Here is a 19,203-nt window from a genome sequence, read left to right on the forward strand (position 1 = left end):
TTAAAATTTAATCTAGCAAAGTACAGTCTTTGTTTGTTTAAGACAGTTTCTCTCACCAATTATTCTCTGACAGTCTGCTAACAGTCTGCTAGGGCCTTTCACAGAAGTATGAGGTTCTGGTTTCCTTGTTGTCTTAGGTGAAAGATAAAGATGGACTTTCTCTGTGTCCCTTATATTCCCAAAGAATTGTCTTTGTTCTCAAAGTTAGGAAGGTCTCCTGGGGATTCAATCCCCAGTATCTCCATGGGGTGCAGGAGCCATGTTAATTCTCTGTCTCTCGTGTTCGGGCTTGAGACAACCTCTTCTGGTTTAGCTTGATAGCTCTGTTTATGGCTAATATGTAAATGGAAGTAAATGCCCATTCCCTTGTCTAGGACAGCCTTGTCCTATCCTATCATCTTTACCTAGGCTAGGCTGTCTTAGTCTTAAATATTTTCTAGTGACATTGTACAGAGGGAATTCATAACATCATGTATAAGGTTAACGTGCATTTTACAATGCTATTAATGACCAATGTGTTATTTGTTTTCAAATGGTACCTTACAAGGCACGTTTTGTACAAACATCATTGAAGTCATGTGTAAGGTTTGAATACAGAAGTGCTAGGATCACACATGCCCCCTTACAAAACTGCAGTAGGATCAGCCCCTGGCTGACCCATATGCTTTGGGTCAGAACCCTCCTGCCTGGACAAGGCATCAGCCACAATATTTTCTTTCTCCTTAATATGTACAATCTCCATGTCATGTTCTTGATGCTCCAGCATAGTAGCTTAGAATTAATGTCTTTGGTTCTGTGTACTCAGACTAATGGAGAATAGTCAGTTAGTACCCTGAATTTCCTGTTAAAAAGATAGGCTTGTAACTACTTGGCTGCCCACATTATGGCATAACATTCCTTTTCTATGAGAGCAGTTCTGCTCCATGGGTATCAGTTTCTTGCTTAAGAAAGCAATGGGGTGTTTTGTTACTTCCCCTGACTTCATTAAAACATCACCTAGCCCTATGACAGGTGCATCTCTATAGAGTTCAAACACTTTGTCAGAATCTGGATTGGCCAGAACAGGCTTTTCAGAAAAAATTTTCTTGACCTGATCTTGACACATTTTTTTTTTCTGAAGATTAAAAGACCAAGGGGCGGGGGAACCTGAGAACGGTCTTCAAATATGTTAAGGGCGGTTATAAAGAGCATAGTGATGAATTGTTCTCCATGTTCACTGAATGTAGGACAAGAAGTAATGTGCTTAATCTGCAGCAAGGGAGATTTAGATTAGATATTAGGAAAAACTAAACTTTCTAACTATAAAGGATAGCTAAACTCTGGAATAGGCTTCCAAGGGAGGTTGTGGAATCTCCCTCACTGGGAGTTTTTTTTAAAAAGTCACCTGCCAGGGATGGTCTAGGTTTACTTGGTCCTGCCTCAGTGCAGGGAACTTGGTGACTTCTCAAAGTCCCTTCCAGCCCTACATTTCTATGATTGTGTGGAGCCCAGATCTCTGAACCCTAATCCCTGCTGCCCTTGATAATCTTGAACATATACTGAAAACAGGACAGTTTCCTAGATGTCTGGATGTACCATTATGATAATTAACAGTGACATTTCTTGTCCAACACAGATAACCCACTGGCACAGTCCATACTTTTTTGCCTACTTTCCTACAGCCAGTTCTTTCCCAGCTCTTCTTGCTGATATATTGTCTGGTGGGATAGGATGCGTGGGCTTCTCCTGGGTAAGTTGATCATGGCAGATGTTGCTGTGCAGCACAAAGGCATATCCTGCAAAGATCTAAGCATGTGAATAATTTTACTTGGGGTAAGCAGTCAGTACTGAAGTCAATGGTAAAGTTGACTCATGAGCATAAGTGTTTCATAACAACTATGGAATGACTCTGATAATGACAACCTTCCACCTATGAAAACTTTCTATCCAAAAGATAGGGGGGTCGGTAGTGATAAAATGGGAAAAACACTCTGTCTATTCTCATTTCCTAAAAGGACACTACCAGTAACAAAAAATGAGCTCTCAGTAGTTTTACCATCATGATATCCTATTATTTTAATAAAATGTTGTTGTTATGTGAAAGCAATAGGGGACATAGACTAATTAATTGACAATATAGGAGGAAATAGTGAAATGAATATACAGAAAATCCTGTCAGATACACAATGTAAACAGAAAAATGTTTGTTTTCTTCTAATCTTTCATGTATATTCATTTTAGGTGTCACAAACAACTCATTTTTAAAAATTCTAAAGTGAAGTTACTTTTAAACTAAAGCATCCTTCAAAACAATATTTTATTCTGAAGACAAGGTTTTCCAAGCGGAGTGGTGATAGAGGGAAATACAGGCTCCTGTGTTAAAATAAAATCATTGGCTGGACTGGATGTCTCGGTGGATTGATAATGGTTTATAGAGCCTTTCAACTCTAGATCACTCACTTGAATGCAGCCCAAATCAGCAGGGACTAGAAGTTGTTAGTGACAAAATGGTTGTTTGCTGGCCTATGTGACAAGAATTGATTAATTTATTCAGTTCTCAGTGGGAAAATGGCCACACTAAAAAAACCCATAATCATGACTGGCAGTGTGTACGGCCATAGAAATTGCATAACTCTCTCAGCCCTAGGAGTGGTCTTCCCAGACAGTAGTAAGACAATATGGCCAGGCAGCCTGGCAAAACCTGAATTGCTGCCTTTGTTCTACTTGATTTGCAGATACAATGAGGATCTCACCCTCCTGCACTATCCGCCTGGGAGCTTTCACAGCCCCATAATTGACTTACAAATTAAAATAAACAATGAGGTGATCTAATAAACTCTTCATTAAGCTGTTAATATCCAGCTGTGAGAAGATAGGGTACTGCATTAGGACCCATTCTGTCACTCTTATTCATGGAGAACAGTACCCTATTCCATATTGGTTCTTGTACCTTCCTCATGACCATAGTATCTGAGCACCTTCCAGTAGTACAATAAGTGATGTAACTAATACTGTCTTTGTCACATATGATTCACTTTCTTTCTCATCCTTTCCACATGAAGAGAACTGTGTGTCGTGGACTGTTTTGTTTTTGGTTTGGGGGATTATTTTAAAAATTTATGTCAGTGGGACTGTTCAGAATAAGGCACTACTCCATGTGAGTAAGTGTGTCAGAAGCAGACCCTTAGTTTGACATTTGACAGTCATATGTGTAAGTAAGAATATGGTACAGTGATCTTTTAGTATGTAGTAGGAGTAAGGTATGGGCACCCCCTCATGTGAGCACCGCATGGCTGCTACCTCAAGCAATTTTTCCTGTGATTACTGTCACGCTGTGGTCCCACTAAGCTTTCTCCACTCCCCACTACTAGAAGAGGGAGGAGATAAGGGAACTCCCTACCCTGATCCTGCTGGCTGGGCAGGTGGGATGACTCTTCACTGACACTCTCCTAACTTCTCTGCAGCTTGCTTCCATGATCTGTATAATGTGCCAGGTTGGGCAGAACGCAGGGACACTAATGAGCTCTCCTAATCTGAGTGTAGGGAAATACTTGTGGGGTCTCCAGGGTATGTTTGCACTGCACACTCAGCCCAGGTTCTGACTCAGGCTTGAGCCCAGTCACCCACCCTTCCATCCACATACAAATCTGTCTGACTCAGGTCAGCAAGCACTCAAGACCCAGGTCCTAGGACCCTGCTACAGCGGTGGATCAGAGCATGAGTCCCACTAAGACTCAGGTCCAAGTCCTGCTGTTTTGCAGTGTGGACTCAGGTCAAGCCACAGGCCCACGTCAGAAGGTCTGTGTAGTACAGTATGAACACAATAGCACAGCTGTGAGACCTGGGTCTGGCAACTGTAAACTCAAGTTTACAATGCAGTGTGGATGCTCAAGCATGGACTTGGAAACACTAAGTCCATAAGCCCAGGTTCCAGAGACATACCCTCAGAGACCAATGTTTGGCAACTGTTGGTAAATGTTAAATTTTAAAAGGCAAGCTACTGTAGTCGGTTTATTCCCTTTGTTTCATTCCCCAATATAGGCTGCAAGTCCAGCTTGCACAGAGCTGGAGACAGTCATGCTGGATTGGCTGGGAAAGATGATTAATTTGCCTGAAGAGTTTTTAGCTGGGAAGGACAGCGAAGGTGGAGGAGTCATTCAGGTAAGACAGAATGAGAAAACAGACCGTGCAGTGAACGTGCATGTCCTCATTGTTTAATAAAGCCTTCAAACCAAAGCCCTAATGAAGGGAAGATCAAAATATTTCTGCTTTGTGGAACCCCTTCAGATTTAATAGAAGCAGAGACAGGCTTTAAGCCTTTGTACAGAGAAACTTTGCATATGATGATTACTTACAACTAAGAGATCAACATCCTTCTGCTCCCAATGAAGGCAATGGACGTTTTCCCTTGATTTCAGGAGTTAGAAAGGGTCCTAATTCACTTACAAAGTCAAGTTCGTGCAACAAACATTTGAATTGAATATCTGTATAATCTCCTGACTTTAGTCTCTCTTATATAGAATATAAGTATAGTCTCTTGACCACCACATTTAATAGAATAAATAGAAGGAAATGGGGTCATAACATTTTCAGTGAAGGGAAGTGTATTAAGACGCTCAGCTGAGAGTTTGGTCTTTGGTCTTTTTTGGACATATGATGTTTAAAAAGTGAGATGCTGATGTTTTATCAAGAGAAGGTGAACTAGAGAATTGTCTCTGGTCACATGGGTAGCACCTTCATGTGTGTAACAATGTGATACAATGTAACGGGCTATGAGAGTCATATTGTCATTGCTGAAATACGTGTGGTGTGTAGGCACGAAGGGTACGTCCACGGTGTAGCTGGGAGATGTATTTCCCAGCTCAGATAGATGCACACACACTTGCTCTGATAGCTAAAAATAGCAGTGTGGCCAAGGCAGTACAGGTGGCAGCTTGGGCTAGATGCCTGAATACAAACCTGGGATCTCAGATGAGATTGTACTTGAGTGGCTATCCTGTCGCTGCAGTCACACTGCTATTTTTAGTGCATTAGCTCGATCAGAGCTAGCATATGTATATCCACCCAAGATGGGCATTACACCTCCCAGCTGCAGTGTGAATGTACCCTAAGAAATCTCATGATTTCAGGTTGGAGAGTGGACAGGGATATGAGGGGAGAGTTGTACGTGAACTTTGCACTCTTATACAAAATGGTGTTTTCTCATTATCAAGTGTAACCTTACCTTTGAACTATATGGCCTTAAAGATTTTTCTTTGTTATGGATACTGTATTTACACCCTTAATTCCATCTCCATCTTTTTTTTAAGCTGAGACTTTTCTTTATTGGGCAGTTTTTTTTTAAAGTGTAGCTCAGTGACACCCTGATATATATTTCTTAGCCTGGAAACTCGACTCTGGTCAGTCCTAGAGTTGCTACCTTTAGCTCAAGCAAGCACCAAAGTAAACACTACCCTTAGTCCTCTTTGTCTAGCAATTCTCACTCTGTCTGCACTAAGTCCTCGCCACGTGAAAGGTGACAGCATGAGGATATGAGGCTGGCTCTCCCCAATGCACTGTTGTTCTCTTCTCCTCCTGCGGAAGTGAAGAAACAGATTGATAGAGCCAGAAGAGTTCCCAGAAGTTACCTACTACAGGACAGGCCTAACAAAGAAAATAACAGAACGCCACTAGCCGTCACCTTCAGCCCCCAACTAAAACCCCTCCAACGCATTATTAAGGATCTACAACCTATCCTAAAGGATGACCCAACACTCTCACAAATCTTGGGAGACAGGCCAGTCCTTGCCTACAGACAGCCCCGCAACCTGAAGCAAATACTCACCCACAACCACATACCACACAACAGAACCACTAACCCAGGAACTTATCCTTGCAACAAAGCCCGTTGCCAACTGTGCCCACATATCTATTCAGGGGACACCATCACAGGGCCTAATAACATCAGCCACACTATCAGAGGCTCATTCACCTGCACATCCACCAATGTGATATATGCCATCATGTGCCAGCAATGCCCCTCTGCCATTTACATTGGTCAAACTGGACAGTCTCTACGTAAAAGAATAAATGGACGCAAATCAGATGTCAAGAATTATAACATTCATAAACCAGTCGGAGAACACTTCAATCTGTCTGGTCATGCAATCACAGACATGAAGGTCGCTATCTTACAACAAAAAAACTTCAAATCCAGACTCCAGCGAGAAACTGCTGAATTGGAATTCATTTGCAAATTGGATACTATTAATTTAGGCTTAAATAGAGACTGGGAGTGGCTAAGTCATTATGCAAGGTAGCCTATTTCCCCTTGTTTTTTCCTAACCCCCCCGCCCCCGGACGTTCTGGTTAAACTTGGATTTAAACTTGGAGAGTGGTCAGTTTGGATGAGCTATTGCCAGCAGGAGAGTGAGTTTGTGTGTGTATGGGGGTGGGGGGGTGAGAAAACCTGGATTTGTGCTGGAAATGGCCCACCTTGATTATCATGCACATTGTAGGGAGAGTGGTCACTTTGGATGAGCTATTACCAGCAGGATAGTGAGTTTGTGTGTGTGTTTTTTGGAGGGAGGTGAGGGGGTGAGAGAACCTGGATTTGTGCAGGAAATGGCCCACCTTGATTATCATGCACATTGTGTAGAGAGTTGTCACTTTGGATGGGCTATTACCAGCAGGAGAGTGAGTTTGTGTGTGTGGGGGTGGAGGGTGAGAAAACCTGGATTTGTGCTGGAAATGGCCCAACTTGATGATCACTTTAGATAAGCTATTACCGGCAGGACAGTGGGGTGGGAGGAAGTATTGTTTTATGATCTCTGTGTGTATATAAAGTCTGCTGCAGTTTCCACGGTATGCATCCGATGAAGTGAGCTGTAGCTCACGAAAGCTCATGCTCAAATAAATTGGTTAGTCTCTAAGGTGCCACAAGTACTCCTTTTCTCCTCCTAGCTGTGCATCCTTATATGGTGACTTTACCTATATGGCGTAACTGACAATGAGGGATTAAATGATTAACTTGGTGAGGTGGGGGGTGCACTGTGATTTAGCAGACTATGTATTGGTCTGGGAGTTTTAACCAGCCCCTCTTCTCTCTCTCTCTCTCTCTCACCGACTCACTGTGTGGCCTAGGGCAAGTCACTTAACCTACCCGAGTCTCAGTTTTCCCATCTGTAAATTTACCCGCCGTGGGAGAGTTTTGAGACACAATGAATACGTCTCAAGCACTTTGAGATCCATTAGTAAAAGGTGCTTTGTAAATCCAAGTAATGTTAAAGTTCCATAGTGTGGCAAAGTGGTAACAAAACTCAGAAGTACTTGTCTCCTATCCTTCTTCTCCATCCAATAGGGCACACACTTCTCCCATAATATCTAGACTCTCCTACAAGATCTAACATATGAGGAAGGATGGCTTTGTTATTAGGGAAGTGGACTGGGAATCAATAAGTTTGGGTTCACTTCCTGGCTCTGCCACAGAGTCCCTGGATGACCTTGGGCAAATCACTTAGAGTATCTCTATACTGGAGCTAGACTTACTTGTGTACTAGCATGCTAAAAATTGCAGTATAGCTGTGGCAGCATGGCTAGATGCCCAAATACCCTTCTTGTGTTTCAGATGGAACTGTACTCAGATGGAACACAAAGATGGAACTATACCCAGCCTGCCCCACTGCAGCAGCTATGTTTCTGTTTTTAGCATGCTAGCTTGATGACAGTTAGCATCGGTATCTCTATCTGAGCTGGAAATTACATCTTCAGCTCCTGTGTAGATGTAGCCTTAGTCTTTCTGTGCCTCCATTTCCTCATCTGTAAAAAAGGAGGATTATAGCACTTCCATTATTCATAGGATACAGCAACTCTGATATGGGTGCTAGCAAACTGACATCCAAGTGATATGAGATTCCTAATGTACGCACAAACTACTTTTAATAACTAAATCAAAGCCTTGCATGTCAAAGGAAGCAGTTCTCATTGTAGCTAACAGAACAAAACCAAAAAAAGGAGTTTCTTGCTCTATCTATCTATCTATCTATTGAGATATGATTGCAGGGAGGAGGGGTAGGAACCTTTTTCAAAAAGTTTAAAAACAAGGGGGATTTTTGCTTTGGTTTTTAACCCTCCTATCTCACAAATGCTTCATTCAACCTGCCACAAGCTCTCCAGGAAAATTCTTCTCTGGCATAAGATCCCACATGTATGCCTGAAAACTAATGTTTACCTCATGATATTAGGGTATGGTTAAAAACATTTGCACTGGAAAGCAATGTTCCCTCTAATTTTTTCCATTTATGTGAGGAATAAATTTTGTTATGTGCACCAAGGTATGTGCAGATGTGCACCACCAGTAGAAACAAAAAAAAATAGATATAATATATAGCTTTTTAAAAGTTACCATCGGGATAATTACTCCAGCCAGGTTAGGCATTTTAAAACTCACACTTAAATTTAATTCTTTGAGTAGTAAGAGAAATAAAAATTATGAAATGCATATACCAGTCAAAACACTAAAATAACACACTTCGAAAGAATAAAATTACAGAGACTATATGTGCATTGCAGGAAATACCAAGAAGTAACAACAACAACAATAAGAGAGAGAGAGGGAGAGAGACAGAGAGACTCTGTGAGCTGGCTGCTGGAGAAGTCTCAGAGACCATGCATGGTGTCTTTAAGAAAGGCCTCATGTCCCTGTTCTTCTCTATGAGCTGAGCTCTCTGGTTGGACTACATATCTCATGATGCAATGAAGTCTCCCCTTCTGGTTGAACAGACATGGTCCATCACGGGAATCATGTGATTCCACAGTAGATCATGGGATGTAATCTGGCCAGGCAACTTGGCCCATGGAGGAGAATGGAAGCATGAGGCATTTGAACTACAGCTTCTAGGAAGCACTGTATCTACTCAGGGGGACACAGACTAATGACAAACCAGTATGAAATTAAATGTTTTTATTCAGCCCAACAAAGTGAAATGAGCCATTTTGATCCAGGAATGTTGAAATATTTTATTTTGACAGGAAATGTCAAAACAAAATGTTTTGAATTGAAAATTTTTGGAGCTTTCCATTCCATGAAATTTTTTTTATTTCAGCTGTGTGTTCCAATTCAAAGTAAAAACAAATGGAAAATATTGGAATTTCTCTTGGAATGGAACTTGCTACTTTTGCCACAGTCTAGCTGGCAGACACAGCAACTGTTTAATGCCATGCAGTAATGCTACAGGGTACTTTAGCATTTGGGAGTGAAGAATAACTTCAAGTTGAACACACACAAGGATTTGGGATGTGGGAGGGGAAGGGATAGCTCAGTGGTTTGAGCATTGGCCTGCTAAACCCAGGGTCATGAATTCAATCCTTGAGGGGGCCATTTAGGGACCTGGGGCAAAAATTGGGGATTGGTCCTGCTTTGAGCAGGAGGTTAGACTAGATGACCTCCTGAGGTCCCTTCCAACCCTGATATTCTATGATTTTGAGTGCTAATTATGAACACTTAAAGCTCTGCGAAAAGGGTTGAAAAGGTTTTCCTTAAACTTCACTCAAAAACATTCAACATTTTGTTACAGGCTATTTTTAAAATGTCCACCTCTTATCAAAGAAGAAGAGCACTATAACTACAGTAATAGAAAAGAGTATTCAAGAGTGTCCACCGTATATAACAGAGCAGAGTATAGTAGAAAGTCCATTGACAGGAGCATTTGTTAAAGAAACAAATATGATTTTAATAAATACACTTTATGCAACAAAATGAAATATATAGGACTAAAATGAAGCTGTTTATAATTTAGAAACTAAAAGGTATAATGAAATTAAATAATCCAATTAGCAGAGTAAAACTCCAGTGCAGCAAAAGGCAAAAATCTATTAAAAAGTTGACCTGCTAAATGAATATTGGCTACATTTCCCATATAACAAACAACAAAATCCAGGCAACAATAAAATCTTCTTACAAGGATAGACCTGCTGGTTTGTATGTGTGTGTAACAATATGTTGTGTTTCAGAAGCTTGTCCATTAATGCTTGTTCTCCCTTCAAACTCACTGGTATGTGATCTCCTCAGTCAAAAATATACTTAACACAGCTACTTAAAGACAGTCAAGATTTTTGGCTCAGCTGTGTTGTCCTCACTTACACCAGTGTAGATTCAGAGTTATTCCATTCCGACCCCAATGCCGTTAGTTGTGTTAGGAGTATTTCCATTAGGATGACTATGGGTTTTGCATGTACGTGAAACCAACCTTTCTTCATGGGTCTCAACAGCATCAATTTTGTTCTGACGACAGCAGGCAATTATGCCTGTTGTTTATCAGCAGCAAATGTCACCCTTCCCAACTGACAACACTTGATGGCCTGTAATTTTGTAAGATACTGACGATCGTTCAAATTTAGGAATCAAAAGTGAGTGTGAGCTCCGTGCTGCCGCTTGAGATAAGGCAATTTGTGCTGCTGATCCTCTCGCTCTTGAAACAATAATGATACAAGTAAGAGAGGGCTTAGCAAAGATAACGTGAATGTGAGGCTGCCAATCATTCCCTGAGGCAAACAACGATTATTGCAGTTTTATATAAACTGGGGCCTGTGAAAACTGGCTGTTAATTACGTTTGAAAGACCACATCGATACAAAACACTTTCTTACTGTGTACCAGGTGATCCTTGAAAAAGCCAAAAGATGAAAAAAAATTTCAGCTCAGGGCTCTGGTGGACATGAGCATCAGCTCTCGCCAATATTTCTTCCGCCTCTTGAGCCTGCTCACCATGGCAACCTTTGTTTGCTTGCAATAAAAGGGAAGGTATCATCACTGTTCACTTAGCATAGAGTGTAGCTTTAAAGAAAAAAAAGCGCTTTTAAAAACAGCAAGAATGGAAAGCAACCTTCTCACTAGAACTTGTGTGAACATGCAATATATACAACTCAGTTTTGCCTTCCATATAAACAGATAAAAACTTCATTTCCTTTGTGTTTTACAAAGGTTGTTTCTTCTGCAAGGAGAGGGATTTTAATTCTGAAAGTAAACAGAGCCCCCAAACAAACACACTCAATCCACAGTCCTTGGCCTGGAAAAGCAAACCCTTAATTCATGATTTTTGGTAGCAACAACTGAGGAACTAGAGAACAAAGGGAATATTTTTCAGAATTGTTGGTAAAAGACTTAAGAGCAAAGTGAATATATTAGTTACACAACCCATCAGGCTCTCCGTGCATCAATTTAATTACGAAAAAGTGATTATTACCAATTATAAATAGGCTTGGCAGATTTCAATTTTTGACCTTTTTGTAATTTCAGTGGATAATGTTGTTTATTTTTAAGCATTTTCAATTTAATCTATTTAATTTCTCAGAGTTGTGGGAAATTCTGGGGGAAGTCAAACAATAGGGGAGTTAGTAATTATTTCATGACAGTGGACTTTGCAATTCAAAAAGTTAATACTTTATAAATGTTAAAACACAAATTATCAACATCACATGTCAAACTGTACAAAGAAAATAACCTTATATCAACCTTTAAGTTCTCACACATCCCTTTTTCTTACTTTGTCTATTTGTAAATTTCTGTTATTGATGGAAATATTTGTGTGTGCTCACGCACGCGCATGCGGTCATATTAACGTTTACCAACACTTACTGATAAACATTTCATCCTTCCATGCCTAGTAATAAAGTATATTTTGTAAAACCAGAGCTTATTTTAGGATCCATTTATTTTAGGTACTTATACAGCCCCATTACCATAAAATCATAGACTATCAGGGTTGGAAGGGACCTCAGGAGGTCATCTAGTCCAACCCCCTGCTCAAAAGCAGGACCCATCCCCAATTAAATCATCCCAGCCAGGGCTTTGTCAAGCCTGACCTTAAAAACTTCTAAGGAAGGAGATTCCACCACCTCCCTAGGCAACGCATTCCAGTGTTTCACCACCCTCCTAGTGAAAAAGTTTTTCCTAATATCCAACCATATTATCTAAGTACCTTGAAGTCTTTACTGTAGTTAGCCTCACAACACCTCCATTCTACATATGAGAACTGAGGTGAAGGGAAACTAAATGACTTACCCAAGTTCACATTCTGTGGTAGGTCTCCAAGTCTCCAGCTAGTGTTTTAATCATTGAAGGCATTCTAAACTACCTAGTCAGGAACAAGACCACTCCTCAAATACTGCAAGTGCCTGAAAGTTTCTACAAGTTCTTACCCATTTTATTGATGAGGGAAACTGAGGCACAGAGAGGCTTCGGCCAACCAACTGTGTTGCACCCAAGTTTGAAAATGTCAGTTTAAGTGCCCAAAGATGATGCAAGTGTGTGGCAGAGCCAGGGTTTGAAGCCAGATTTTCTGAAGCTCAGTTGTACTCTTGTTACCACATCGTGCTGAAAATACTGTAGAACAGTGGTCTCCAACCTTTTTATGCACAAGATCACTTTTTGAATTTAAGTGCAACCCAGGATCTACCGTGCCTCTTCCCCAAGGCCCTGCCCTTGCCCCCCGCTTCGCTGAGCCCCTGCCGCCCGCTCACTCTAGCCCCCCCTCCCTTGGTCGCTTGCTCTCACCCATCCTCACTCACTTTTAGCAGGCTGGGGCAGGAGGTTGGGGTGCAGGAGGGGGTGTGAGCTCTGGGCTGAGGGGTTTGGAGTATAGGAGGGGGCTCCTGGCTGAGCCTGAGGCAGAAGGTTGGGGTACAGGAGGGGGCTTAGGACTGGGGCAGGAGTTTGGGTGTGGGAGGGGACTCGGCTGGAACAGGGGGTTGGGGTGCAGGAAGGGGTGTGGGCTCTAGGAGGGAGTTTGAATGCAGGAGGCTCAGGGCTGGGGCAGGGGTTCAGGCTCCGGCCAGGCGGCACTGACCTCGGGTGGCTCCCGGAAGTGGTGGCACATCCAGCAGGAGCTCCTAGGCTCAGGGGTGGCCCATGCGACTCTGCATGTGGCCCCTACCCACAGGCACCACCCCTGCAGCTCCCATTGGCCGCTGTTCTCCATTCCTAGCCAATGGGAGCTGTGGAGTCAGCACTCAGGGTAGGGGCAGCACACAGAGACCCCTTTGCTCCCCCTGCGCCTAGGGGCCACAGAGACATGCTGGCCACATCCGGGAATGGCGCAGAGCCAGGGCAGGCAGGGAGCCTGCCTTAGCCCCACTGTGGCACTGCACTTTTAGCAGCTTAAAATTTCCTGGATTGGCTTGAGTAGCCTCTGGGAGATCAAGCCCAATTCCGGGAGACTCCCGGCCAAACAAGGATGTAAACGAGGATGCAACCCTACTGCAGGGGGATGTAGATGAGACATTTTCAAAGTGGCATATTGCATTTGGCAAATGCGTGGGGCCTGATCCTGTCCCTATTGAGGCTGATGGCAAAACTGTCATTAACTTCAATGGGAGCAAGTTTGCAGTTTTTAAAAAAGTTTGTAAGATGCAGATTGTGGCTGACCCTTAGGCCTGAGTCAGGATGGAAGTTGAGGGTAATAGGATCCAAGGATCTCTTGATGCCAGTTGGCCAAAGAGCGTCACATAAGAATTTCAGGGATCCCCTGGGTCTGGTACTGTGTTTACATTCTAGCTTACCAAAGAGTGTCACATAAGGTTTCTACTAAAAGCCTATGTCACACTGATTATCATAAATCTTTGCTAAATGTATATGTGGATAATGTGTAAGGACATATGTAGAGGAAATTATGCTCCTAAGGCCTTGTAGTTAAAGGCAGGGCACCCAGAGGTAGCAAGCCTTAGGTCAGGTTCCACCAGACAGAAGATGGAAGACATTTATCTCTCTGGCTGACCATTGTGTGCCTTACAATGAGAGTCGATTTGCATAATGAGTCAAATGTGAATAAGGGGATTGTGGGGACTTCAGAAGGAAAATTAACAGGAAGAGGTAAATGGGGATGGCGTGGGCAGGAACCCAGTTTTAGAATGAAGAACAAAGGTCTATTCTGGTAAATCTGGGGGTGCAGAGAGATACCCTGGCATCCTTCATCGTGGAGGCAAGCTGCCAGTGAGTTTGGGCTCATGAAAGAAGGGTCTCTGCATGCTGATTGAAAAACACAGTGAGAAGGACTTTGGGATAAGCAGTCCTCTGTTAGACTAGTGGGCATCTTGTTAGTTGAGTTTAGCCTCAAAATGCATGTTCTGACTTTTTTATATATATATAAAGAACACTTTTTTCCCAATATTTCTGATGGCTATCATATGAATTTCTATTCTTTGTTAAATAAACTTGTACTTGCTTTCTCTATAAACAAATCTCAGTGCTGTGTGTTAAGTGGAGCTGTGTTCTAAGGGGTAAGTAGCCAGCTGCGGTGTATTGTTCCTTTGGGGACAGCGGGTCTAGTAATTCTGTGAGTGGCCAGTGGATAAGGGGCTGGACACTGCAGGCAGATGCTCGGAGGACTCAGAGGTTGGAGTGTGCCTATCGCTAGGCGGGGACAGTGGAGCCCGCCTGGGTTGAGGGGAGTGCTTGTGTTGCCAGTGCCTGGGAAAGTCAGGGAGCTGACTCCTGGGAGGTACAGACAAGGCTTCCTCACGCTAAGGGCAGGTGGAGCAAGGCGCCTCAGAACTCTGGGTACCCCAGGAAGTGTCACAGGTAATCCTTGCTCAGATGAAAAATGACAGAACGAGGAGTAATGGTCTCAAGTTGCAGTGGGGGAGGTTTAGGTTGGATATTAGGAAAAACTTTTTCACTAGGAGGGTGGTGAAGCACTGGAATGGGTTACCTAGGGAGGTGGTGGAATCTCCTTCTTTAGAGGTGTCATAAATATAAAGGGAAGGGTAAACCCCTTTAAAATCCCTTCTGGCCAGAGGAAATCTCCTCTCACCTGTAAAGAGTTAAGAAGCTAAAGGTAACCTCGCTGGCACCTGACCAAAATGACCAATGAGGAGACAAGATACTTTCAAAAGCTGGGAGGAGGGAGAGAAACAAAGGGTCTGTGTGTCTTTCTATATGCTGTTTCTGCCGGGGATAGACCAGGAATGGAGTCTTAGAACTTTTAGTAAGTAATCTAGCTAGGTATGTGTTAGATTATGATTTCTTTAAATGGCTGAGAAAAGAATTGTGCTGAATAGAATAACTATTTCTGTCTGTGTATCTTTTTTGTAACTTAAGGTTTTGCCTAGAGGGGTTCTCTATGTTTTTTAATCTAATTACCCTGTAAGATATCTACCATCCTGATTTTACAGGGGGGATTTCTTTATTTCTACTTACTTCTATTTTTATTAAAAGTCTTCTTGTAAGAAAACTGAATGCTTTTTCATTGTTCTCAGATCCAAGGGTTTGGGTCTGTGGTCACCTATGCAAATTGGTGAGGCTTTTTATCCAACATCTCCCAGGAAAGGGGGGGTGCAAGTGTTGGGAGGATTGTTCATTGTTCTTAAGATCCAAGGGTCTGGGTCTGTAGTCACCTAGGCAAATTGGTGAGGCTTTTTATCCAACATCTCCCAGGAAAGGGGGGGTGCAAATGTTGGGAGGATTGTTCATTGTTCTTAAGATCCAAGGGTCTGGGTCTGTAGTCACCTAGGCAAATTGGTGAGGCTTTTTACCAAACCTTGTCAAGGAAGTGGGGTGCAAGGTTTTGGGAAGTATTTTGGGGGGAAGACGCGTCCAAACAGCTCTTCCCCAGTAACCAGTATTAGTTTGGTGGTGGTAGCAGCCAATCCAAGGACAAAGGGTGGAATATTTTGTACCTTGGGGAAGTTTTGACCTAAGCTGGTAAAGATAAGCTTAGGAGGTTTTTCATGCAGGTCCCCACATCTGTACCCTAGAGTTCAGAGTGGGGGAGGAACCTTGACAAGAGGTTTTTAAGGTCAGGCTTGACAAAGCCCTGGCTGGGATGATTTAGTTGGGGATTGGTCCTGCTTTGAGCAGGGGGTTGGACTAGATGACCTCCTGAGGTCCCTTCCAACCCTGATATTCTATGAATAATGCAGTTGACTTAAATGTTCATTTTGGGAAAGCTGGAATCAGAGCCAGCGCTAGGCATAAGTAGACTAAGCAATTGCTTAGGGCCCCAAGCAGCTCAAGGGGGCCCCTTTTGTTTTTTATTATGTGTTGGCGGGTGGAATATTCCTGTTGAGGTCCCCCAATGGGCTAGTGCTGCTGCGGCCTGGAATTACTTGCCTGAATAATGGTTACTGATATGTAAGAGTCATGGGATCAGGCCTATATCCAAGGAAGAAAATAGCTTCACAAATATATAAATATGTGATGTGTTAATTAGCACACTATTTAGAGTTATTTAGCTGTTTCTTGAGGCAACTGTACTCACGGAGGTGGTATCTGTGCACAGAAGATTCCCAAGGCAACCACTCAGGTTACAATTTACCTTAAAACTATCCCTTGAGCACAGACTTTCCAGAACTTCTAAACTTGAGAAAATGTTTTTACAAATTGATGGTCACAGAGCCAAAAAAAAAGCTTCCAGCATGTTTCTGGTTGGTATGGGAGGGAAATAACCACCCAACAATCAGTTTTTTGTCCCAAACCAGTTTGTTTCAAAATGGTGGATTACTGGCTGCAAACACCACCTCTCAATAGTCACAAGACATCCAAGGTAAGAATGAAAGCTGTGTTACTTATTGTGAACCTACTGAAGCCTAATTGTTTTTAAGCTTGCATTGACTATTCACATCTACAAAGGTGCAGGGGTTTGTTTGTAAAGAGCTGATTCCAAGACTGGAGCCTAAGACACCCAAACGTAGAAAATGAAGAGAAAAGGAGAGACAAAGGTTAAATTTATTGCACGGTCACATACAATTTCTTAAACATAAATATACAGTTTTTCTGTCACAATCTTAGGTGCACATTTGTGTCCATCTTGTAGCAATGCTTCTTACCATGCATGTGGTATAAGAGTTCTCAAATGATTCCATATTGTGCCATTTATTTTTGTACGGCTTTCACTCTGATGCAGATCTTTAACATGCAACATTTTGTTTTCAGTAATTCTCCCTCACGTAACAGGTAGTATTGGTTTTGAATCTTCCTTCGCTGTGTCCCATGGAGTCTCTCTTTTTCACCATAGGGCAGTGCCAGTGAGGCTACTTTGGTTATGTTGCTTGCTGCCAGAACAAAAACAATCAGACGTGTCCAATCAGAAAACCCAGAACTAACAGAGGCACACATCATGAGCAAGCTGGTGGCCTATGCATCTGATCAGGTGAGTACATCTAAAAATGACACTGGGAATTACACTCCTTGAAAAATGCAGTCACCCTGCTATACAGATTACTTAGATTGTAAACTCTATGGAGTAGGGATCATCTTTTCATTCCGTGTTTGTACAGCACCCCAGTGTGGTCCTGGTTCATAACTGAAGCCCCTAGGTGTTACTGCAATACAAACAATAAATAATAGCAACAGGTGAAAGCATTGTACTATATGTTACAGATTAACAGCCCAATGTTGCCTCCCTTCCTCACACCTAGTATTTATTTTATTCTGCAAGGAATCCCTTTGTAGTGAATGAAGATACTGTTTGTGGAGTAAGGTGCTAATCAACATGAGTAAGTGTGGCCAATAAACTAACTGATTCGAATGTTGAGACACAAAACGCTGCACTGTATGAGTTATAAACATACCAGGCTTGGTACCTGAAAAAAATGCAGTGGGTTTAAAAATAAACTTACTAAAATCAGAGAGTATCAATCCAAGTTTGCCCAACATAATCCCTGTTTTCTATCTGTGAACACTATTTAGCAGATTTACTTAACCTATGAATTCTCAGCATGGCCACGATCATGAAAAGCTTCTACCATGCATGAAAGCAAACTTTGGCCTTCCGGTTCAGCTGTGCTTGCATTTTAAAACTGCTAATCCTAACAAAGGGGGCCAGGAAATGTCACTTCTTCCAATAAATATGACATTTTATTATCTAAATGTCAGTGAGATAGGAGGAATGCTCCTACTACTTGATATTTAGTTTGAACTAATCCACTGGTTACAGTGCATTAAAATGCCCAGACTTCAGGTTTCACTGGACTTTACCATCACAGTATATTTAGATACAATATCATTTTAAAAGGGCACCTGCTCTTTATTGGGGGTGGGGAAGGGGCGTATTATAAGGCCATATGTGGGAACAGTCAAGATGTGAGAAGTGGGGAATGGTCCTGATGATTCTTAAAAGCCATGTTACAATTGGTCCTTTTTCTCTTTGGAGCTCTAGAGTGCGTGCTGTGCAGATTGCCAGACACAGATCCCTAAGTCTAATGTACTACTAAGCAGAGCCCCATTGTTTGCCTTTCTTTTTGTTGTAAATGGCTGATCTGAAATGGAGGCTGACAGCCCTCTGTGCCTGCTGAAGGTCAGGGGATTTTCTGTCTGCAGAAGGATTCGCCTTAAGACATGGCTGACCTTTCAAAGCAGATCGTTGCTGAGCTTGCTGCTCCTTCCACATTAAGAACAGACCTGTGTGACCCACTGCTCAGTAATCCAAAAAAAAATGAAAAACTAAAACAGCCTCCTGGGAGGGAGACAATGCATGTATAGACAAACACAGTGCAAGATGGGGGTGGAGGGAGACTAAAAGCATGTCAAGTGCGTTCCTGCACAAGATACTGTACTTTGCATCTTATCAAACCAATTGTCCCTCAAGAAAATTCCATTGTAGAAATAGGGCCACTGCAGTAAATGAGAGTTTGCCATTGACATCAGAAAATACAGGATGTAGACCATAGAGTAAATACTGGAAAATTAATATTGTCATGTGTAGCAGGATCTGTAACTGTGTAATGGCTATATAGGCAGGGCTAAATTAGGTCCTGGCATAAGAGGACACAACTCTCATTGACTAGAGATTTTTGCATGGACAACCCCAATTCTATTGCATTGTGGATCTCATAAAGTATTACGTGTGGTTTGTTAGAATTAAAAACAGGTTTCTGTGGAAGGTTCGTGTTTTAAATCTCACCCATTTAATTGCAGGCCCACTCATCAGTGGAAAAGGCAGGATTAATTGGTGGAGTGAAGATTAAAAATATCCCTTCAGATGATAAATTCAGTGTTCGTGGATCAGCCCTAAACAAAGTTTTGCATGAAGACAGAGCTGCTGGTCTTATCCCATTCTTTGTAAGTACTGGCTTGAACAATCTTACTTGTGGATTTAGTGCATCTGATAGGCCACTTTTACGATGAGCAGATGATACTGTATGTAATCTAAGAACGTATAGATCTGCACACTAGCTAGAATATGAACATTCCATGAATGTTCTACACAGTACATGAACTTTGCATACAGTCTCTTTTTTTTTCTTTTTACAT

At 42.2% G+C, this 19,203-nt stretch overlaps 1 protein-coding gene across 3 annotated transcripts in view; it reads left to right on the plus strand.

The window, feature by feature from the left end:
• The window catches only part of DDC (dopa decarboxylase), a 122,153-nt gene that overhangs the window by 40,274 nt on the left and 62,676 nt on the right, over positions 1-19,203 (plus strand). For all 3 annotated transcript variants that reach the window (XM_084621294.1, XM_084621292.1, XM_084621293.1), the window contains 4 exons: positions 1,616-1,729; positions 4,021-4,140; positions 16,967-17,101; positions 18,868-19,011. In XM_084621294.1, coding sequence (XP_084477420.1) covers positions 1,616-1,729; positions 4,021-4,140; positions 16,967-17,101; positions 18,868-19,011 — 513 coding nt within the window. The remainder of the gene's footprint in view (positions 1-1,615; positions 1,730-4,020; positions 4,141-16,966; positions 17,102-18,867; positions 19,012-19,203) is intronic.

Source organism: Lepidochelys olivacea (assembly GCF_965140295.1).
Source record: "Lepidochelys olivacea isolate rLepOli2 genome assembly, chromosome: 2".
In the NCBI taxonomy this organism is placed as follows: domain Eukaryota; kingdom Metazoa; phylum Chordata; order Testudines; family Cheloniidae; genus Lepidochelys; species Lepidochelys olivacea.